The sequence below is a fragment of the Mobula hypostoma genome, chromosome 3 (assembly GCF_963921235.1).
Source record: "Mobula hypostoma chromosome 3, sMobHyp1.1, whole genome shotgun sequence".
Taxonomy (NCBI): Eukaryota; Metazoa; Chordata; class Chondrichthyes; order Myliobatiformes; family Myliobatidae; genus Mobula; species Mobula hypostoma.
In genome coordinates, this window is record NC_086099.1 from 117770134 (window position 1) to 117789563 (window position 19430).

Consider the following 19430-nt stretch of genomic DNA (forward strand, 5'->3'; position numbering starts at 1 on the left):
CTTGCAACCAAGTCTTACTAATAGCTATAATGTCATTATTGAAATGCTCATCAATACCCTAAGCTCATCTGCCTTTCCTACAATACTCCTTGCATTGAAATATACTCAAAACATTCGTCCTTAAAGCTCAGCCTTTCAATTCCTGATATTGTATGTAGGCTTAACAACATCTTTCCCCACAAACACTCTGCTATCTGCTCTGGTGTTCTGGTTCCCATCTCTCTGCAACTCTAGTTTAAAACCCCATCCATGCAGTACCAGCAAATCTTCCTGCAAGGATATTTGTCCCCCTCCATTTCATGTGCAAACAGTCCCTTCTGCTCAGCTCCCACGTTCTCTGGAAAGGAAATGGTTATCAACTTCAGGAGAACTTGCACCACTCACATCCCCTTTAACATTGGCAGCAGAGCAGTGAAAACTGCAAGCAGCTTCAATCTCCTAGGAGTGCACATCTCGTACAACCTTTCATGGTCCCAAAACAGATCCTACACAGTCAAGAAAGCTCAACAACACATCTACTTTCTGAGTAGTCCGAAAAGAGCTGGACTTTGCACATCCATACTTAAGACATTTCACAGATGCGTAGCAGAGAGCATCCTGACAAGCTGCATCACTGCTTGGTACAGAAACTGCACTGCAGCAGACAGAAAGGTTCTACAACGGATAGTTAAAACTGCCCAATGCATCACAGGCACCACCCTACCTGCCACCAAGGACATACAAACAAAAAAGTGCTTGCAAAGGGTCAGTAACATCATAAAGGATCCCACGCTCATCACAGAGGAGGCTAAGTAGCATCCATGCTAGGATAACTAGACTCAAAAAGTTACTTCCCCAAGCAGCAAGACTGATCAATATCTCCACTCACAAACTCCACCACCACTTCATTATTTTCGATAAGTAACCTTATGTACAACCTAGTATCGCTTTATGGACATACAATCAATCAATGTCTATAAGCTATCTTATGTATTGATATTTTTGTTATTATTTTTCTTATCTTTATCTTCTGTATTTTTGCTGTGCTTCATTGGATCATGTGTAATAATTATTTCATTCTTGCATAGAGGAAATTATATTAAACAATCTTGAATCCTGAAGAGAGCCCAATGATCCAGAAGCCCTCCATACTGCACCATCTCCTTAGTCATGTGTTAAACAGTATGATCTTTTTATTTCTGGCTTCATAAGCATGTTGGCACAGGTACCAATCCTAAGATCATAACCCTGGAAATCCAGTATTTTAACTTAGCATCTAACAGCTATGCTCCATCTGCCAGAAGAAGCGGAATCTTTTAGTGACCACCCATTTTAATTCCACTTCTCATTCCCATTCCGATTATGTCAATCCATAGCCTCTACTGTTGTGATGAGGCCACACTCAGGTTGAAGGAACAACACCCTATATGTTGTCTGGGTAGCTACCAACATGATGGCATGAATATCAATTTCTCAAACTTCCAGTAATGCCCCCCCTTCACCGTTCCCCATCCCCTTTTCCCTCTTTCACCGTACCTCCTTGTCTGCCCCAGTGCCTCCCTCTGGTGCTCCTCCTCCCCCCTTTTCTTTCTTCCATTGTCTTCCTCAACACTGTAAGCCCTTTCACCTATCTTTGCATCATCCACAAACTTGGCCATCAAGGCATCATTTCTGTCATCTAAATCATTGACGTATAATGTGGTCCCAACAATGACCCCTATGGAAAACTACTTGTCACTAGCAGCCAACCAGAAAAGGCCCTCTTTGTTCCCACTCTGCCTCCTGCCAGTCAGCCAATCTTCTATCCATGCTAGTATTTTTTCTTGTAATACCATAGGCTTTTATTTTGTTAGGCTGTCTCATGTGTGGCACCTTGTCAAAGGGCTTCTGAAAATCCAGTTGCACAACGTCTACTAATTCTCCTTTGTCTATCCTACTTGTTATTTTCTCAAAGAATTCCAACATATTTGTCAGGCAAGATTTCTCCTTAAGGATATCAACCTGGGGGCGTCACGTGATGACGTGGGATTGAGACGGGTAAATTCAGCTCTCCCGCAACAAATCAGTAAAGTACCATTTAAATAAAACAAAGTTGGTAAATATTTTTTGAAAACTATTTATAAACTTCGTAAGACTACTTTACGGTATGCCTCCTAAACCGCAACAAAAGAAGTCTGCTGTTGCGAAGCAGCCGCGAGACGGGAAGAAAAAAGGGCCTACTGCAACGATGGAGCCTCGGACTCAGGTTGGATCTCCTTCGGTAGAACAGGGAGCAATGGCGGTGGCAGAGGTTGCTCCGAAGAAGACAACGGAATTGCGCATGCGCAAATCGACACAACGCAAACTACAAGAACCGACACCCACTGCAATTGAAAATGACTCAGAGTCAGAACTGGATTCTGCAGAGAACACAGATGAAGAAGAGGAGGAAGAATTGGAAGCGAGTGGAAGTAAAGGAGATGATAGAGACATAAGAGAGGCTGTATTGCGATCAACGGCTGAATTAAGGAAAGTAAGAGAAGAGCTTAGAGATACGAAGAGATGCTATAATAAAGTTATGGAAAGACAGGACAAAATGGAAAAGAAGCTTCAGAAGATGGAAAGAGCAATGGGGCTTATGAATGATAGAGTGGAAAAAACAGAAAATGATTTGCTTGTCTGGAACTCGGAAAGAAACCGACTCTTGGAGAAAGTGGACATGTTGGAAAATTTCAGTAGACGTAATAATATAAAAATTGTTGGTCTTGCAGAAGGTATGGAAGGAGATAAGCCAATAGAATTTTTTCAAAGATGGATCCCGGAGGTTTTGCAAATGGGAGAGGAGCCTCGATCAATTGAAATTGAGCGGGCACATAGAGCTTTAAGACCAAAACCAAAAGATGACCAATATCCACGATCGATTTTAATAAAATTCTTAAGATTTCAAGACAAGGAAAGGACTCTACAGGCAGCTGTTCGAGCTGCCAAAGATAGAAAAGGGCCGTTGATAATTAAAGGGAAAAGAGTTTTTTTCTACCCTGATATAAGTTACGAACTTTTGAAGAAAAGGAAGAAGTTTAATCCAGTGAAAAAAACCCTATGGGAGCACGGTTATCAATTTATACTGCGTTATCCTGCAACTTTGAAGATTTTTTTGTCTGGTGGAGAAAAAAGATTTTTTGATGACTACCAGAAAGCAGAGCAGTTTGTGCAAGATTCTCTGAATATTCACCAGATACAAGAACAAACTCAGGAGAGGGAGATAGATTGAAGATGAAGATTGGGTTTAAGAATGGATTTGTTGGATTTTTGAAGCTGGATGAATGTATAAATATAGTATTAATTATATGGGGGGGTAAGAAAGGTTAATACTGGAGGAAATTAGCTGGGAATAATAATACTAATTTTGGTTATATATATATATAACTTTTTTTTTGTTGTGGGGGAGCTGGAAGAAGCACTGATCGATTGCTAAGTTAATCATGTGTGCAAGCGTGGCTTTTGCCGCGACCCGTAAAATGGAGGTGGGTAGTGTTGTGTATCTTTTCATTCACAACATTAGTGGGGGGTATTTTGTTTTTTCTTTTTTTTTCTATCTTTTTTTTCTCTTTTTGCCTGGAAGGTTGGGGGGGGGGGGGAACACATAGCATCATGGTGAAGTTTAAAGTGATTCCCCAAGGAACTATGAGAGTTGAGAAGATAAATAATGTTTTAGATTGGAGTAACTTTGTTAAGAATAATAACTAATTTATTGAATTTTTTGAGTTTTAATGTTAATGGGCTTAATGGACCAGTGAAAAGAAAAAGAATCTTAACATATATTAAAAAAATGAAGATAGATTTAGCTTTTTTACAGGAAACGCACCTAACAGAAACAGAACATCAGAAACTAAAGAGAGATTGGGTGGGTAATGTTGTTGCGGCCTCATTTAATTCAAAAGCGAGGGGAGTAGCAATTTTGATCAATAAAACGTTACCAATTAGGATACAAAATGTAATAACTGATTCTGCGGGGAGATATGTGATTATACATTGTCAACTTTTTTCCGAACTATGGACTTTTATGAATATTTATGCACCAAATGAAAATGATGCAAAATTCATACAAGAAACTTTCTTGAATTTGGCGGATGCACATGAAAAAAAATTAATTGGAGGCGACTTCAATTTTTGCTTAGACCCAGTCTTAGATAGAACAACCAAGGCTGTTATAAAATCGAAGGTAGTAAATCTAACTTTGTCATTGAAGAAAGATTTAAATTTGATTGATATATGGAGAAGAATCAATCCTAAAGAAAGAGACTATTCGTTCTATTCCCACAGACATGAAACTTATTCAAGGATAGATTTTTTTCTATTATCAATGCATATTCAACACAGAGTGAAAAATATGGAATATAAAGCAAGAATATTATCAGATCATTCTCCTTTATTAATGACAATAATAATGGCTGATAAGGAAGAAGTGGCTTATAGATGGAGATTTAATTCAATATTATTAAAACGTCAAGATTTTTGTGATTTTATGAAAAAGCAGATTCAATTTTTTTTGGATACAAATTTTCATTCAGTGAAGGATAAATTTATATTATGGGATGCGATGAAAGCATATCTTAGGGGACAGATAATAAGTTATACGTCTAAAATTTAAGAAAGAATATATGGCAGAACTAGATCTATTGGAAAAAGAGATTACAAGAATAGAAAAAGAATCACAAAGATATATGTCAGAAGAAAAACGAAGACAACTTGTCAATAAGAAGTTACAATATAATACACTTCAGACATATAGAACGGAAAAAGCAATTATAAGATCTAAACAAAGGTATTATGAGTTAGGTGAGAGAGCACATAAAACTCTTGCCTGGCAGTTGAAAACAGAACAAGCTTCCAAAACAATAAATGCAATTAGAACAAGGGCAGATAAAATATCTTATAAACCTCTTGAAATAAATGAAACCTTTAAAAATTTTTATTCTGAATTATATCAATCAGAATCCCAAAACGATGTTAATGAGATAGAAAGGTTTTTATCAGAAGTTTCTCTTCCAAAATTGAATTTGGAAGAACAGAGGGGATTAGATATGCCTTTTACATTGAAAGAAGTTGAAGAAGCTTTAGGATCACTTCAAAGTAATAAATCTCCAGGAGAAGATGGTTTTCCACCTGAATTTTATAAAAAATTTAAAGGTTTATTATTTCCTCTTTTTATGGAACTAATACGTCAAGCAGAAAAAATACATAAACTTCCAGATTCTTTTTCAACAGCGATTGTAATAGTATTGCCAAAAAAGGACAGAGATCCTATGAAACCAACATCATACAGGCCTATTTCTTTATTGAATACGGATTATAAAATAATAGCAAAAATTTTATCGAATAGATTATCTAAATATTTACCAAAATTAATACATATGGATCAAACAGGATTTATTAACTGGCAATAGACAACTGGCAGATAATGTAACTCGGCTACTCAGTATAATTCATTTGGCACAAAAAAGGGATGAGAAGAGTATAGTAGTAGCTTTGGATGCAGAAAAAGCATTTGATAGATTAGAATGGGATTTTTTATTTAAAGTATTAGAAAAATATGGGTTAGGAACATCTTTTATAAATTGGATTAAAACTTTAAATTCTAACCCTAAAGCTAAAGTAGTGACAAACTCTCAAATTTCAACACCATTTCAGCTAAAAAGGTCAACTAGACAAGGTTGTCCACTATCACCTGCTCTATTTGTATTGGCGATAGAGCCATTAGCAGAACTAATTAGATTGGATCCAGATATTCTGGGTTTTAGAGTTAACCAAGAGGAATATAAAATTAATCTTTTTGCCGATGATGTTTTGATCTATTTAACAAACCCACAACATTTGTTACATAAATTATCTTCTAGATTGGATGAATATGGGAAGGTATCAGGTTACAAAATAAACTGGGATAAAAGTGAAATTTTGTCTCTTACTAAGGGAGACTATAGTCAATGTCGATTAGTAACCCAATTTAGATGGCCGGTAAATGGTATAAAGTATTTAGGTATAAGACTTGATAGTGATGTAAAGAATTTATATAAATTTAATTATTTACCACTATTGAAAAAAATTCAAGAAGATCTTGACAAATGGATGATACTATCAATAACATTAGTAGGTAGAGTCAATGTTGTAAAAATGAATATATTTCCGAGATTACAGTATTTGTTTCAAACATTACCAATACAATTGCCACAGAAATTTTTTCAAGAGTTAAATAAATCTGTGAGAAAATTTCTTTGGAAAGGTAAAATGTCAAGAATATCATTGGAAAAACCGACATGTAAATTTAGGTTAGGAGGGTTACAACTTCCAAACTTTAAAAATTACTATAAAGCAAATCAGCTTAGATTTATTGCATCTTTTTTCGATGATCAAAAACCAGCATGGATTAAAATAGAACTAGACAAGATAGGAGAAAATAAACCTGAAGATTTTATATATAAATGGGAATCTGAATGGATACGGGAAAAGAAAGAATCTCCTATATTAACACACTTGATTGATCTATGGAATAAGATAAATGTTGATAAGGAAACACAGAAATCTCTATTAGCAAGGAGACCTTTGTTTCAAAACAGACTTATTCCTTTTACAATGGACAATCAACTTTTATATAATTGGTACCAAAAAGGGATTAAATTTATAGGAGATTGTTTTGAGCGAGGTATATTGATGTCATTTGAACAATTAAAGGATAAATATAAAATATCTAATAATACTTTCTTTTGCTACTTTCAGTTAAGGGCTTACTTAATAGGTAAGCTGGGTCAAACAATGTTTTTGCTAAAAGCTAATGAAATTGAAATTTTAATTCAAAAAGGGACAATTAAAAAATTTATTTCTTGTATGTATAATTTGATTCAAGAACAGACAATTAAACAAGGAACCCATAAGTCAAAGCAAAAAATGGGAAACAGATCTGAATATTAATATTGATGAAATAAATTGGTCAAGACTTTGTCTGGACAGTATGACAAATACAATAAATGTTCGACTTAGATTAGTACAATATAATTTTTTACACCAATTATATATTACACCACAAAAAATAAATAGATTAAATTCAAATCTATCTGATAAATGTTTTCGGTGTAATCAAGAAATTGGTACTTTTTTACATTCTACTTGGTCTTGTTTTAAAATTCAACCCTTTTGGATAAATTTAAGAGTCTTATTAGAACAAATTACTGGAATTCAACTTCCACATAACCCTGTATTATTTCTATTAGGTGATATTGAAGGGATAAAACCGAAACTTAAATTGAATAAATATCAGAAAGAATTTATAAAAATTGCTTTGGCAGTAGCTAAGAAGACTATAGCAGTTACTTGGAAATCTGATTCGTATTTAAGTATGGATCGTTGGAATAATGAAATGGCTAGTTCTATTCCACTTGAAAAAATTACTTATAATTTAAGAGATAATTATCTAACATTTTTGAATATTTGGCGCCCTTATTTACAAAAGATAGGATGTCATATTTAAGTGCTCCGACAAAGAATTTGGTTACTTGGGGAAAATAACGAATAATTATACCAAATTTATTTTGAATCCCATGGAGCATGTGGAAACCTTCCAATACCCAGGCGGCTCTTCTTTTTTTTTCCTCTTTCTTTCTTTTAGGTAGACTACATATATGGGGGGGGGGGGAGGGTTAAGGGGGGGGTGGGTAGATTTTATCTTTTCATGTATTCTTTTTGAAAATTCAATAAAAATTATATAAAAAAAAAGGATATCAATCTGACTTGGGCCAATTTTATCATGTGCCTTCAAGTACCTGGCAACTTCATTTTTAGTAATGGACTCCAGCATCTTCCCAACCAGTGAACTGGGGGTAATTAGCCTATAATTTCTTTTTTTCTACCTCCCTCCTTTCTTAAAGAGCGAAGTGACATTTTTCCAGTCTTTTTCCAATCCAGTGAACCATTCCAGAACCTAATGATTCTTGAAAGATCATTACTAATACCTCCACACTCTCTTCACTACCTCTTTCAGAACCCTGGGGTGTAGTCCAGCTGGTCCAGGTCACTTATCTATCTTCAGACCTTTCTCAATCACCTTCACCTTAGTGTATAGCAACTATACTCACATCTGCCCCCTGACTCTCTCGAATTTCTAACACACAGTGAAGACTGACACAAAATACTTACTCAGTTCATCTGCCATTTCTTGGTCCCCCATTACTACCTCTCCAGCATTATTTTCTAGTGATCCAAAATCCACTCTCACCTCTCTTTTACTCTTTATACAGTATTTTTGAAAACACTTTTGATATCCTCTTTTACATTATTGGCTAGTTTACCTTCATACTTCATCTTTTCTCTTCTTAAGACATTTTTAGTTGCCTCCTGATGGTTTTTAAAAACTTTCTAACCTTCTAACTTCCCACTATTTTTTGCTATATTATATGCCATAGAACTATAGAAACTACAGCACAGAAACAGGCCTTTTGGCCCTTCTTGGCTGTGCCGAACCATTTTCTGCCTAGTCCCACTGACCTGCACACGGACCATATCCCTCCATACACCTCCCATCCATCTATCTGTCCAATTTATTCTTAAATGTTAAAAAAGAACCCACATTTACCACCTCGTCTGGCAGCTCATTCCATACTCCCACCACTCTCTGTGTGAAGAAGCCCCCCCTAATGTTCCCTTTAAACTTTTCCCCCCTCACCCTTAACCCATGTCCTCTGGTTTTTTTTTCCCCTTGCCTCAGTGGAAAAAGCCTGCTTGCATTCACTCTATCTATACCCATCATAATTTTATATACCTCTATCAAATCTCCCCTCATTCTTCTACGCTCCAGGGAATAAAGTCCTAACCTATTCAACCTTTCTCTGTAACTGAGTTTCTCAAGTCCCGGCAATATCCTTGTAAACCTTCTCTGCACTCTTCCAACCTTATTTATATCCTTCCTGTAATTTGGTGACTAAAACTGAACACAATACTCCAGATTCGGCCTCACCAATGCCTTATACAACCTCATCATAACATTCCAGCTCTTATACTCAATACTTTGATTAATAAAGGCCAATGTACCAAAAGCTCTCTTTACGACCCGATCTACCTGTGATGACACTTTTAGGGAATTTTGTATCTGTATTCCCAGATCCCTCTGTTCCACTGCACTCCTCAGTGCCTTACCATTAACCCTGTATATTCTACCTTGGTTTGTCCTTCCAACGTGCAATACCTCACACTTGTCAGTATTAAACTCCATCTGCCATTTTTCAGCCCATTTTTCCAGCTGGTCCAAGTCCCTCTGCAGGCTCTGAAAACCTTCCTCACTGTCTACTACACCTCCAATCTTTGTATCATCAGCAAACTTGCTGATCCAATTTACCACATTATCATCCAGATCATTGATATAGATGACAAATAACAATGGACCCAGCACTGATCCCTGTGGCACACCACTAGTCACAGGCCTCCACTCAGAGAAGCAATTCTCTACCACCACTCTCTGGCTGCTTCCATCGAGCCAATGTCTAATCCAATTTACCACCTCTCCATGTATACCTAGTGACTGAGTTTTCCTAACTAACCTCCCATGCGGGACCTTGTCAAAGGCCTTACTGAAGTCCATGTGGACAATATCCACTGCCTTCCCTTCATCCACTTTCCTGGTAACCTCCTCGAAAAACTCCAACAGATTGGTCAAACATGACCTACCACGCACAAAGCCATGTTGACTCTCCTTAATAAGCCCCTGTCTATCCAAATGCTTGTAGATTCTGTCTCTTAGTACTCCCTCCAATAACTTACCTACTACTGACGTTAAACTCACCGGCCTATAATTTCCCGGATTACTTTTCGATCCTTTTTTAAACAACGGAACAACATGAGTCACTCTCCAATCCTCCGGCACTTCACCCGTAGACAGCGACATTTTAAATATTTCTGCCAGGGCCTCCGCAATTTCAACACTAGTCTCCTTCAAGGTCCGAGGGAACACTCTGTCAGGCCACGGGGATTTAACCACTTTAATTTTCCTCAAGACAGCAAGCACCTCCTCCTTTTCAATCTGTACAGTTTCCATGGTCTCACTACTTGATTCCCTCAATTCCATAGATTTCATGCCAGTTTCCTTAGCAAATACAGACGCAAAAAACCTATTTAAGATCTCCCCCATTTCCTTTGGTTCCGCACAAAGCCGACCACTCTGATCTTCAAGAGGACCAATTTTATCCCTTACAATCCTTTTGCTCTTAATATACTTGTAAAAGCTCTTTGAATTATCCTTCACTTTGACTGCCAAGGCAACCTCATGTCTTCCTTTTGCCCTCCTGATTTCTTTCTTAAGTATTTTCTTGCACTTCTTATAATCCTCAAGCACCTGATTTACCCCCTGTTTCCCATACATTTCATACAACTCCCTCTTCTTCTTTATCAGAGTTGCAATATCCCTTGAGAACCAAGGTTCCTTATTCCTATTCAATTTGCCTTTAATCCTGACAGGAACATACAAACTCTGCACTCTCAAAATTTCCCCTTTGAAGGCTTCCCACCTACCAATCACATCTTTGCCAGAGAACAACCTGTCCCAATCCACGCTTTTTAGATCCTTTCTCATTTCTTCAAATTTGGCCTTCTTCCAGTTCAGAACCTCAACCCTAGGACCAGATCTATCCTTGTCCATGATCAAATTGAAACTAATGGTGTTATGATCACTGGAACCAAAGTGCTCCCCTACACAGACTTCTGTCACTTTCCCTAATTCGTTTCCTAACAGGAGATCCAATATTGCATCCCCTCTAGTTGGTCCCTCTATATACTGATTTAGAAAACTTTCCTGAACACATTTTACAAACTCTAAACCATCTAGACCCCTAACAGTATGGGAGTCCCAATCAATGTATGGAAAATTAAAATCCCCTACCACCACAACTTTATGTTTCCTGCAGTTGCCTGCTATCTCTCTGCAGATTTGCTCTTCCAAGTCTCGTTGACTATTGGGTGGTCTGTAATACAATCCCACTAATGTGGCCATACCTTTCCTGTTTCTCAGCTCCACCCATAAGGACTCAGTAGACAAGCCCTCTAATCTGTCCTGCCTGAGCACTGCTGTAATATTTTCCCTAACAAGCAATGCTACTCCCCCACCTTTCATTCCTCTGCCTCAATCACATCTGAAACATCGGAACCCTGGAATATTAAGCTGCCAGTCCTGCCCCTCCTGTAGCCAAGTTTCACTAATTGCTACAACATCATAATTCCACGTGTCAATCCACGCCCTCAACTCATCCGCCTTCCCCGCAATACTCCTAGCATTGAAATATATACACCTCAGAAGATTTTTACCACCACTCACAACCTTTCTATCAGCGGATTTGCTTAACTTTCAATATCATTTATTTTCACCCCAGCCACACTGTCAGCTCTGGCACTCTGGTTCCCATCCCCCTGCAAATCTAGTTTAAAGCCTCCCCAATAGCACTAACAAACCTCCCTGAAAGGATATTGGTCCCCCTGTGGTTCAAGTGTAACCCGTCTCTCTTGTACAGGTCCCACCTGCCCCAGAAGAGGTCCCAATGATGCTGAAATCTGAAACCCTGCCCCCTACACCAGTTCCTCAGCCACTTGTTCCTCCTCCAGAGCATCCTATTCCTACCCTCACTGGCACCTAGCACAGATAGCAATCCTGAGATTACCACCCTTGAGGTCCTGCTTTTCAACTTCCTACCAAGCTCTCTATACTCACTGTCCAGGACCTCTTCACTCTTCCTTGCTATGTCATTGGTACCGATGTGCACCACAACATCTGGCTGGTCACCCTCCCACTTCAGAATGTCATGCAATCGATCAGAGACATCCTTGACCCTGGCACCTGGGAGGCAACAAACCATCCTGGATTCTCTGTCACGACCACAGAACCTTCTATCTGCACCTCTAACTATCGAGTCCCCTATCACTACCGCTCTCCTCTTTTTTGCCCCCTCCCTTCTGCACTGCAGAGCCAGACTCAGTGCCAGAGATCCGGCTACTGCAGCTAGTCCCAGGTAAGTCATCCCCCCCCCAACAGTATCCAATGCGGTTTACTTGTTGTTGAGGGGAATGGCCACAGGGGAACCCTGCTCTGCCTGCCCTTTCCTCTTCCCTCGCCTGACAGTGACCCAATTTCCTGTCCTTTGCTCCTTTGGCGTAACTACCTCCCTGTAGCTACGATCTATAATCTCCTCATTCTCCCGAATGATCCGCAGGTCATCCAGCTCCTGCTCCAGTTCCCTAACACGGTTCGTCAGGAGCTGCAGCTGGATGCACTTCTTGCAGGTGTCGTTGTCAGGGACACTGGAGGGCTCCCTGACTTCCCACATCCTGCAAGAGGAGTATTCCAACATCCTGCCTGCCATTCTCTCTACGCTAGACAATCTGAACAAAAAACTTACCGGAACCTACCCTGGCCTCTGCCTGTTCTCGCCGAAGCCTGTTGAGCCAAAGCAGCCCCACTCTGACTCAGTCCACTCTGACGATGGCCGCTACAACGATGGCCGCTGTATATGGTGGTCTGCTTTTTAAACCTTGGTGCGCTATGTCACGCGCCTGCGCAGTGCAGACCCTTCTCCCCGAGCAGTTTTTAAAAAAAAAAACGACTTTTTCGACCCGAATTCTTCCGCTCACTTCTTCAGCTACTTGCTTCGACTGAAACAAGAACCGTTGAAATTTTCCCTTTTTAAACCTTGGCGCACTACGTCATGCACCTGCGCAGTGCAGACCCTTCTCCCCGAGCAGTCTTAAAAAAAAAACGACTTTTTCGACCCGAATTCTTCCGCTCACTTCTTCAGCTACTTGCTTCGCCCTCTCTTTTCCTTTTATGCTGTCTTTGACTTCCCTGGTCAGCTACTGTTGCCTCATCCTCTTTTTAGAATACTTCATCATCTTTGGGATGTATCTATGCTGTATCTCCAATCAACCCCTTCCAATCAACTATGGCCAGCTCCTCTTTAATGCCCCTGTAAATCCCTTTACTCCACTGGAGTACTGATGTATCTGATTTTATTTTCTTCCTCTCAAACTTCAGAGTGAACTCTATCATATTATGTTCTCTGTCTCCTAAGGGTTGCTTTACCTTAAGCTCCCAAATCAAATCTGGTATATCACACAATATCTAATCCAGAATTGTATTTGCTGCTCTAAAAAGTCATCATGTGGGCCTTCTACAAGTTCCTTCTCCTGGGATCTAGCACCCACCTGATTTTCCTGCATATACACGTTCTCCATCACTATAGTAACATTACCCTTTTTACAAGCCTTTTCAATCTCCCTTTGTAGTTTGTACCCTACATCCTGACTACTATTCGGGGCCCTGTATATAACTCCCATCAGGGTCATTTTACCTTTGCAGTTTCTTAACTCTACCCACAAGGATACTACAAATTCCAATCCTATGTCACCTGTTTCTAAATATTTGATGTAATTTTTTACCAATAGAGCTACCTACCCCCTCTGCCTACCCCCCCGTCATTTTGATACAACTTGTATCCTTGGATGTTAAGCTCCCAACTGTGACTTCTTTCAGCTATGACTCAGTGATGCCTACAATGTTGTACCTGCCAGTCTCTAACTGTGCTTCAAGATAATCTACTTCATTTTGTGTATTGCCTGTATTCATTACCCTTTTTGATTTTCCCCCATGTTACACTTCAACTCATCCCACCAACAGCAAGTTTTCCCTGCCTTTCCTCACAGTCTCACTACACACTGCATCTACTTGTATGCCAACTGTCCCATCCTTAGCCCTATCATTCATATATTTTGTTCATATCTGGCATTACAATCATAGGGCACTGAATGTTTACAACTACTGATTGCCTACACTTTAACAAAACCAACACCAATGAAACTGCTTTATCTAGGTGTTTCTAGTGCACAAGTAACCCAGAACTACAAGAGATTTGTAACAACGTGAACATCTAATGAGGTGAATGTCATAACCTATATGCATTGATCCACTGTGAACTGCAAGATGCCTGAGGCAATGTGTCCTCTTAGTACTGAAAGTATTCTGCGTGAACCATGTATGGCTTCCTGTATTGACAATCCACCTCTGTTCCATAGTAAGATTGTAACCGTAATAAGATATAATATGTATTGCTAACTACAGTTATATATACACAAGAACACAAGAAAACAGAGCAAGAGTAGGCCACCTGGCCCTTTATCACAGCCCTACCATTCATTATAATAAAAGCTGATCTACACTGATCTCACCCCATATCCCTCAGTTTTCCAATCTTTAAAAAAAATTTAAATACTTATAATGATCCAGCTTCCACAGCCCCGTGGAATTGAGAATTCAAGTAATTTAATACCTTTAGAAAAACAATTATCAATGTATTTCCATTATAAATGACTGGCACCTTATAATACAAAAAAATTAAAATGTTACGATGGTCTCCGACCATAAATGTTGACTTATAATCAGCTTTGATTATAATGCTCAAATTAACTTTGTAATATGGTTCAGTCTGAAAAGTAATTTTAAATGCTACTTACATTTTTGTTGCTTCTTCATTTTTACTTATCTCTTCTTCTAGTTTCATACTGAGACTTTCATTTTCAAACTAAATAATGTATAATAATCAGGTTATTGTTTATACAATATTATTTTGAAAATAACAAAATTGCAGGTCAGGTATTTGAAAGGGAGTACAAAGTAAATCTAAATATTAACAGTTAAAATCTGTACATATTACTGTATTTGAACACACCATAAGTTTATGTTACCCAATGCTCTTTGTGAAAATTATATAAAGGTCAAGAAATTATTGGTGAGATTCATAGCCAGCTGGATTTCCTCACTTTCAAAGATTCAAAGACTCCCCTGTTCTACCACACTCCTCAGTGTCCTATTGCTCACCTGCAATAGGGTATTAACCTAACCTGTTGGTCCTCTCAAAGTGCAACACCTCACACTTGTCCCTATTGAATTGAATCTACCATTTTTCAGTCCATTTTCCAGCTGGTTCCGATCCCAATGCAAACTTTGATAGTCTTCCTCACTGTCCATTTATTGTCATCCGCAGATTTGCCGATCTAGTTTCCTACATTATCATGCAGATTATTGATATAGACGACAAACAACAACAGACCCAGCACTGATCCCTGCCTTACACCACTAATAATAGTCCTCCAGTCAGACGGGCAATCATCTATTACCACCCTCTGACTTCTCCCGCAATGTCAATGTCAATCCAATTTACTACTTCAGCAACTGAACTTTCTTGACCAGTCTCCTTTGCAGGACCTTGTCAAAGGCTTTGCTAAAGTCCAGGAAGACAACAACCACTGCCTTGCCTTCATCAACTTTTCTGGTAACTTCCTCCAAAAACACATTAGACATGACCTAATGTGCACAAAGCCATGTTGACTATTCCCAATCGGTCCCTGTCTATCCAAATACAGGTTTCCCCCGCCATCCGAAGGTAGAGCGTTCCTATGAAACGGTTCGTAAGCCGAAATGTCGTAAAGCGAAGAAGCAATTACCATTTATTTATATAGGAAAATTTTGTGAGCATTCACAGACCCAAAAATAACCTACCAAATCATGCCAAATAACACATGAAACCTAAAATAACAGTAACATATAGTAAAAGCAGGAATGATATGATAAATACACAGCCTATATAAAGTAGAAATACTTTTCCACAATCATTACTGCACTGTTCTCCATAGCAAAAATCTCACGCAAGCGCAGTTGGCAAAAACACGGCGCAAGCGCTCTCCAGTAACCTTCAGCTCTCCAGAAGATGCCAAATCATACCAAATAACACGTAAAAATACACAGCTTATATAAAGTAGAAATAATGTATGTACAGTGTAGTATCACTTACCAGAATTGGTTCAGCGCTGAGCACACTGATGATGGTGTGTTAGACTGAGTCGTCGCAGGTTGGGTGGTGCAGTGGCCCCCCACCCTCCAGGCCGCCGAGCAATACATTGCTGCGAACCACACAGGGGTCCAGTGGTAGCCGGGAGGCACACAGCACATCTTTAAGAAAAAAGCCGAAACAAACATGCTAATTAATTAGGTGCCGCCCGGCACGTAGTTGTCGGCCCAGATCAGTGCCGATTTCCCATTGCGTCATCTCTGATCTGGGCCGACAATTACGTGTCGTCGGCACCTAATTAATTAGCATGTTTATTTCAGCTTTTTTCTTAAAGATGTGCTGTGTGCCTCCCGGCTACCGTTGCATTCTCCGCGAATCGGTATCTGTCCGTGGCCTGGATGTTGGGGTGGTGGGACACTGGGGTGTCATCTCATCATCGTCTGTTTCCATTAGATCAGGCAGGTCATCTTCTCCTATGACCGCCCGCCTCGATGTCGAAGGTCGAGGTTCGTCGTTTGCTGTGGCTGATGTGGAAGGCTTGCTTGACTGCCAAGCCTTGCGCATTTTTCTATCACACAGTTCTTTCTAAGGACTCAAACCATCCTGCAAATATCCCCTAAACCGACGTACCCTTTCAAAATTAAAGTCATACTTTATCACTATTCAAACAACAGGAATTCTGCAGATGCTGGAAATTCAAGCAACGCACATCAAAGTTGCTGGTGAACAGATCTGCTGCGTCACCAGCAACTTTGATGTGTATTGTTTTATCATTACTCATTCAGTTTCGATTGTTATCCTTTTTTCTTCCAATTGCATCAGCTCTTCATCTTTCAGTTCTTGGTCACGGGATGCCAAAATCTCTTCAACATCATGTTCATCAGGTTCCACAAGCCAAACTCACTTTGTCCTTACATCATTCACCACGATCGAAATGCTTAATTATGTCTAATTTTACACTAACTGTAACACCCTTACGAGCTCTTTTAGGCTTTCCCGATACCATAGAACTCATCTTGCAAACGACTGCTCACAGGCATGTGTTTAAGCAATGCCGGTGAGAATGCAGTTCCGAATTCCGGGGAGAGCGGTTGCTTGGGGAGCACGCTGCCTTTTATCGCGCGCTGATTTTTTATCGCACGCTGATCTTTTTCGTAACAGTGAAAACACCTTCTGAAAACGAAAACAGGGTACTAATGTAGGTCTTTCGTAACAGTAAGGTTTCGTAAAGCGAACGTTCGAAAAGCGGGGGACACCCGTATTTATATATATAGTTCCTTAGAATATCTTCCCACTACTGATGCCAGGCTCACTGGCCTATAATTTCCTGGCATATTCTTAGAGGTTTTCTTATTAGCTATCTTCCTATCCTATGGCACCTCATGTGTGGCCAAGGATATTGCAAATATCTCTGCTATGGCCACTGCATTTTCTGCACTTGCCTCCTACAGTGTCCGAGGGAACACCTCATTGGATCTCGGGCTTTTGTCCACCCTAAGTTGCCTCAAGACAGCAGACACATCCTCCTTTGTAATCTCTGTAATGTCCATGACCTCACTGCTGCATTCCCTCACATCTATAGACTGTATCCATCTCCTGAGTAAAGACAGATTCAAAAGATCTATTTAAGATCTCCCCTATCCTTTTGGCTCCATACATAAATAACCACTCTGATCTTCCAGAGGACTAATTTTGTCCCTTGCCATCCCTTTGTTCTTGATATATCTGTTGAGACCCTTAGGATTCTCCTTCCCCTTGTTAGCTAGAGCAACATCATACTTCTTTTATCCATCTTGATTTCCTTCCTGTGTTCTCTTGCATTTCTTATATTCCTCAAGTACCTCATTTATTCCTACCTGGCCATACCTGTCATGCACCTCCTTCTTTTTCTTAACCTGGACATCAACATCTCTCAAGGATCCTAAACTAACCAAGTACACTAGTGGTTGCCAACCAGTCGACCTCGGAGATTTTCCCAGTAGATCCCGAAAGAAAATGCAAAATAAATACACAAATACATTATGCCTGATAAACCTTTTGATGCAAAAGCAAACTTTACCCCTAGAGCGCATATGTAAGTCATATGTAGTAACTTCTACTTTGAAAAAGGACCACTCGACAACTTCATGTCCAAAGGAACAACTTTATCTGGGGTGGCAAAACCAATGCGGCGGAGGGGCTTATACACACATGCGCAGAAAAGACCGGAAGTAAAACCTCGCAACCCCGGAAGCAACCTCTGTTTACAAACAGCTTTCTGTAGCAGGAGTATTGCTATATTACTGTTATCCTAATTGGTATTAACTTATTTTTATAATGCTCACATTACAATACCTTTAATTCTAAGTTTCATTATTTAATTTTATTTCAACACGAAAAATAAATGAATAAAAATTGGCCATTGCACTCAGTGTGATGACTGGGGCTGAATACTTTCTGCTAGTTCCCTGAAATTTGGCTCATAGCTACAGACAGCCAGTCTGAGACAGTCTGTGAGATGTCTGTCAGTAAGACAGCTCCTGTACTTAGATTTAATAATTTTCATCTGTGAAAATGCAATTTCACACAGATAAGTTGACCTGAAGTGGCCCCCAAAAATCACCGTCCCTTGATCTTGCTTTAAGCTCGATGTCATTTTGCAAATCGATTATTTCCATTTCAAACAACAGGAATTCTGCAGATGCTGGAAATTCAAGCAACACACATCAAAGTTGCTGGTGAACGCAGCAGGCCAGGCAGCATCTGTAGGAAGAGGTGCAGTCGACATTTCAGGCCGAGACCCTTCATCAAGACTAACTCTGACGAAGGGTCTCAGCCTGAAACGTCGACTGCAGCTCTTCCTACAGATGCTGCCTGGCCTGCTGCGTTCACCAGCAACTTTGATTTCCATTTCAATATCACTTGGCACACCAAATACTTGCTGGAATTTGGCTGCTATCTGTTCTATATCGATCGGCAGAAATGGGTTTGAAGTAAATGCAGCAATATCTTTCATGATGTTTAACTCCCCAAAACACCGATGGAACTCTATTGCCAGTTTGTCTAGATAAGCACAGTACTGCTCAGGGCGAAAAGCATTTTTTTTCCCTTGATGGCCTATAACAGTTTCTCCAAGTTGGGGAAGTGTGTCATGTGGGGCAGGTGTCAGTCTTTTCCCATGAGCTCGTTAAGTGCGTTTAATTTAGCCGTTAGGTCTGTCAGAAACCCTAAATCCAGTAGCCACGCATCATCTGACAGCTCCTCATGCTCCTCATTTCTTTACCTCAGGCAGCAAGTCAACAAACCGCTGCAGCACTGCGCCCTCGCAAACCTCCTGACAGACTGAATATTCGAATGGACAGTTTCCTTTGTTAGACTGAATATTGAATCTGCCACATTTTTCAGGTGTTTTGTATTGGTAAACTGTTACTGAGACACTAGTATAAGTTTCAGGGGTACGCAAGCTAATGACACCACTGTTTTTTGGTTTCCCAGTTCTTTTACATATGGGGAATGTTGGACTTTAAAGGGGGGGAAGTATTGTAATATGAGCATTATAAAGATAAGTTAATACCAATTAGGATAATGGTAATATAGCAATACTTCCCCTATGGAAAGCTGTTTGTA

General features: G+C 39.6%; 1 protein-coding gene across 1 annotated transcript in view; it reads right to left on the bottom strand.

Moving 5' to 3' along the window:
* The window catches only part of sycp1 (synaptonemal complex protein 1), a 230083-nt gene that overhangs the window by 167350 nt on the left and 43303 nt on the right, over positions 1 to 19430 (bottom strand). Inside the window, exon 4 of the mRNA XM_063042478.1 lies at positions 14491 to 14558. Coding sequence (XP_062898548.1) covers positions 14491 to 14558 — 68 coding nt within the window. The remainder of the gene's footprint in view (positions 1 to 14490; positions 14559 to 19430) is intronic.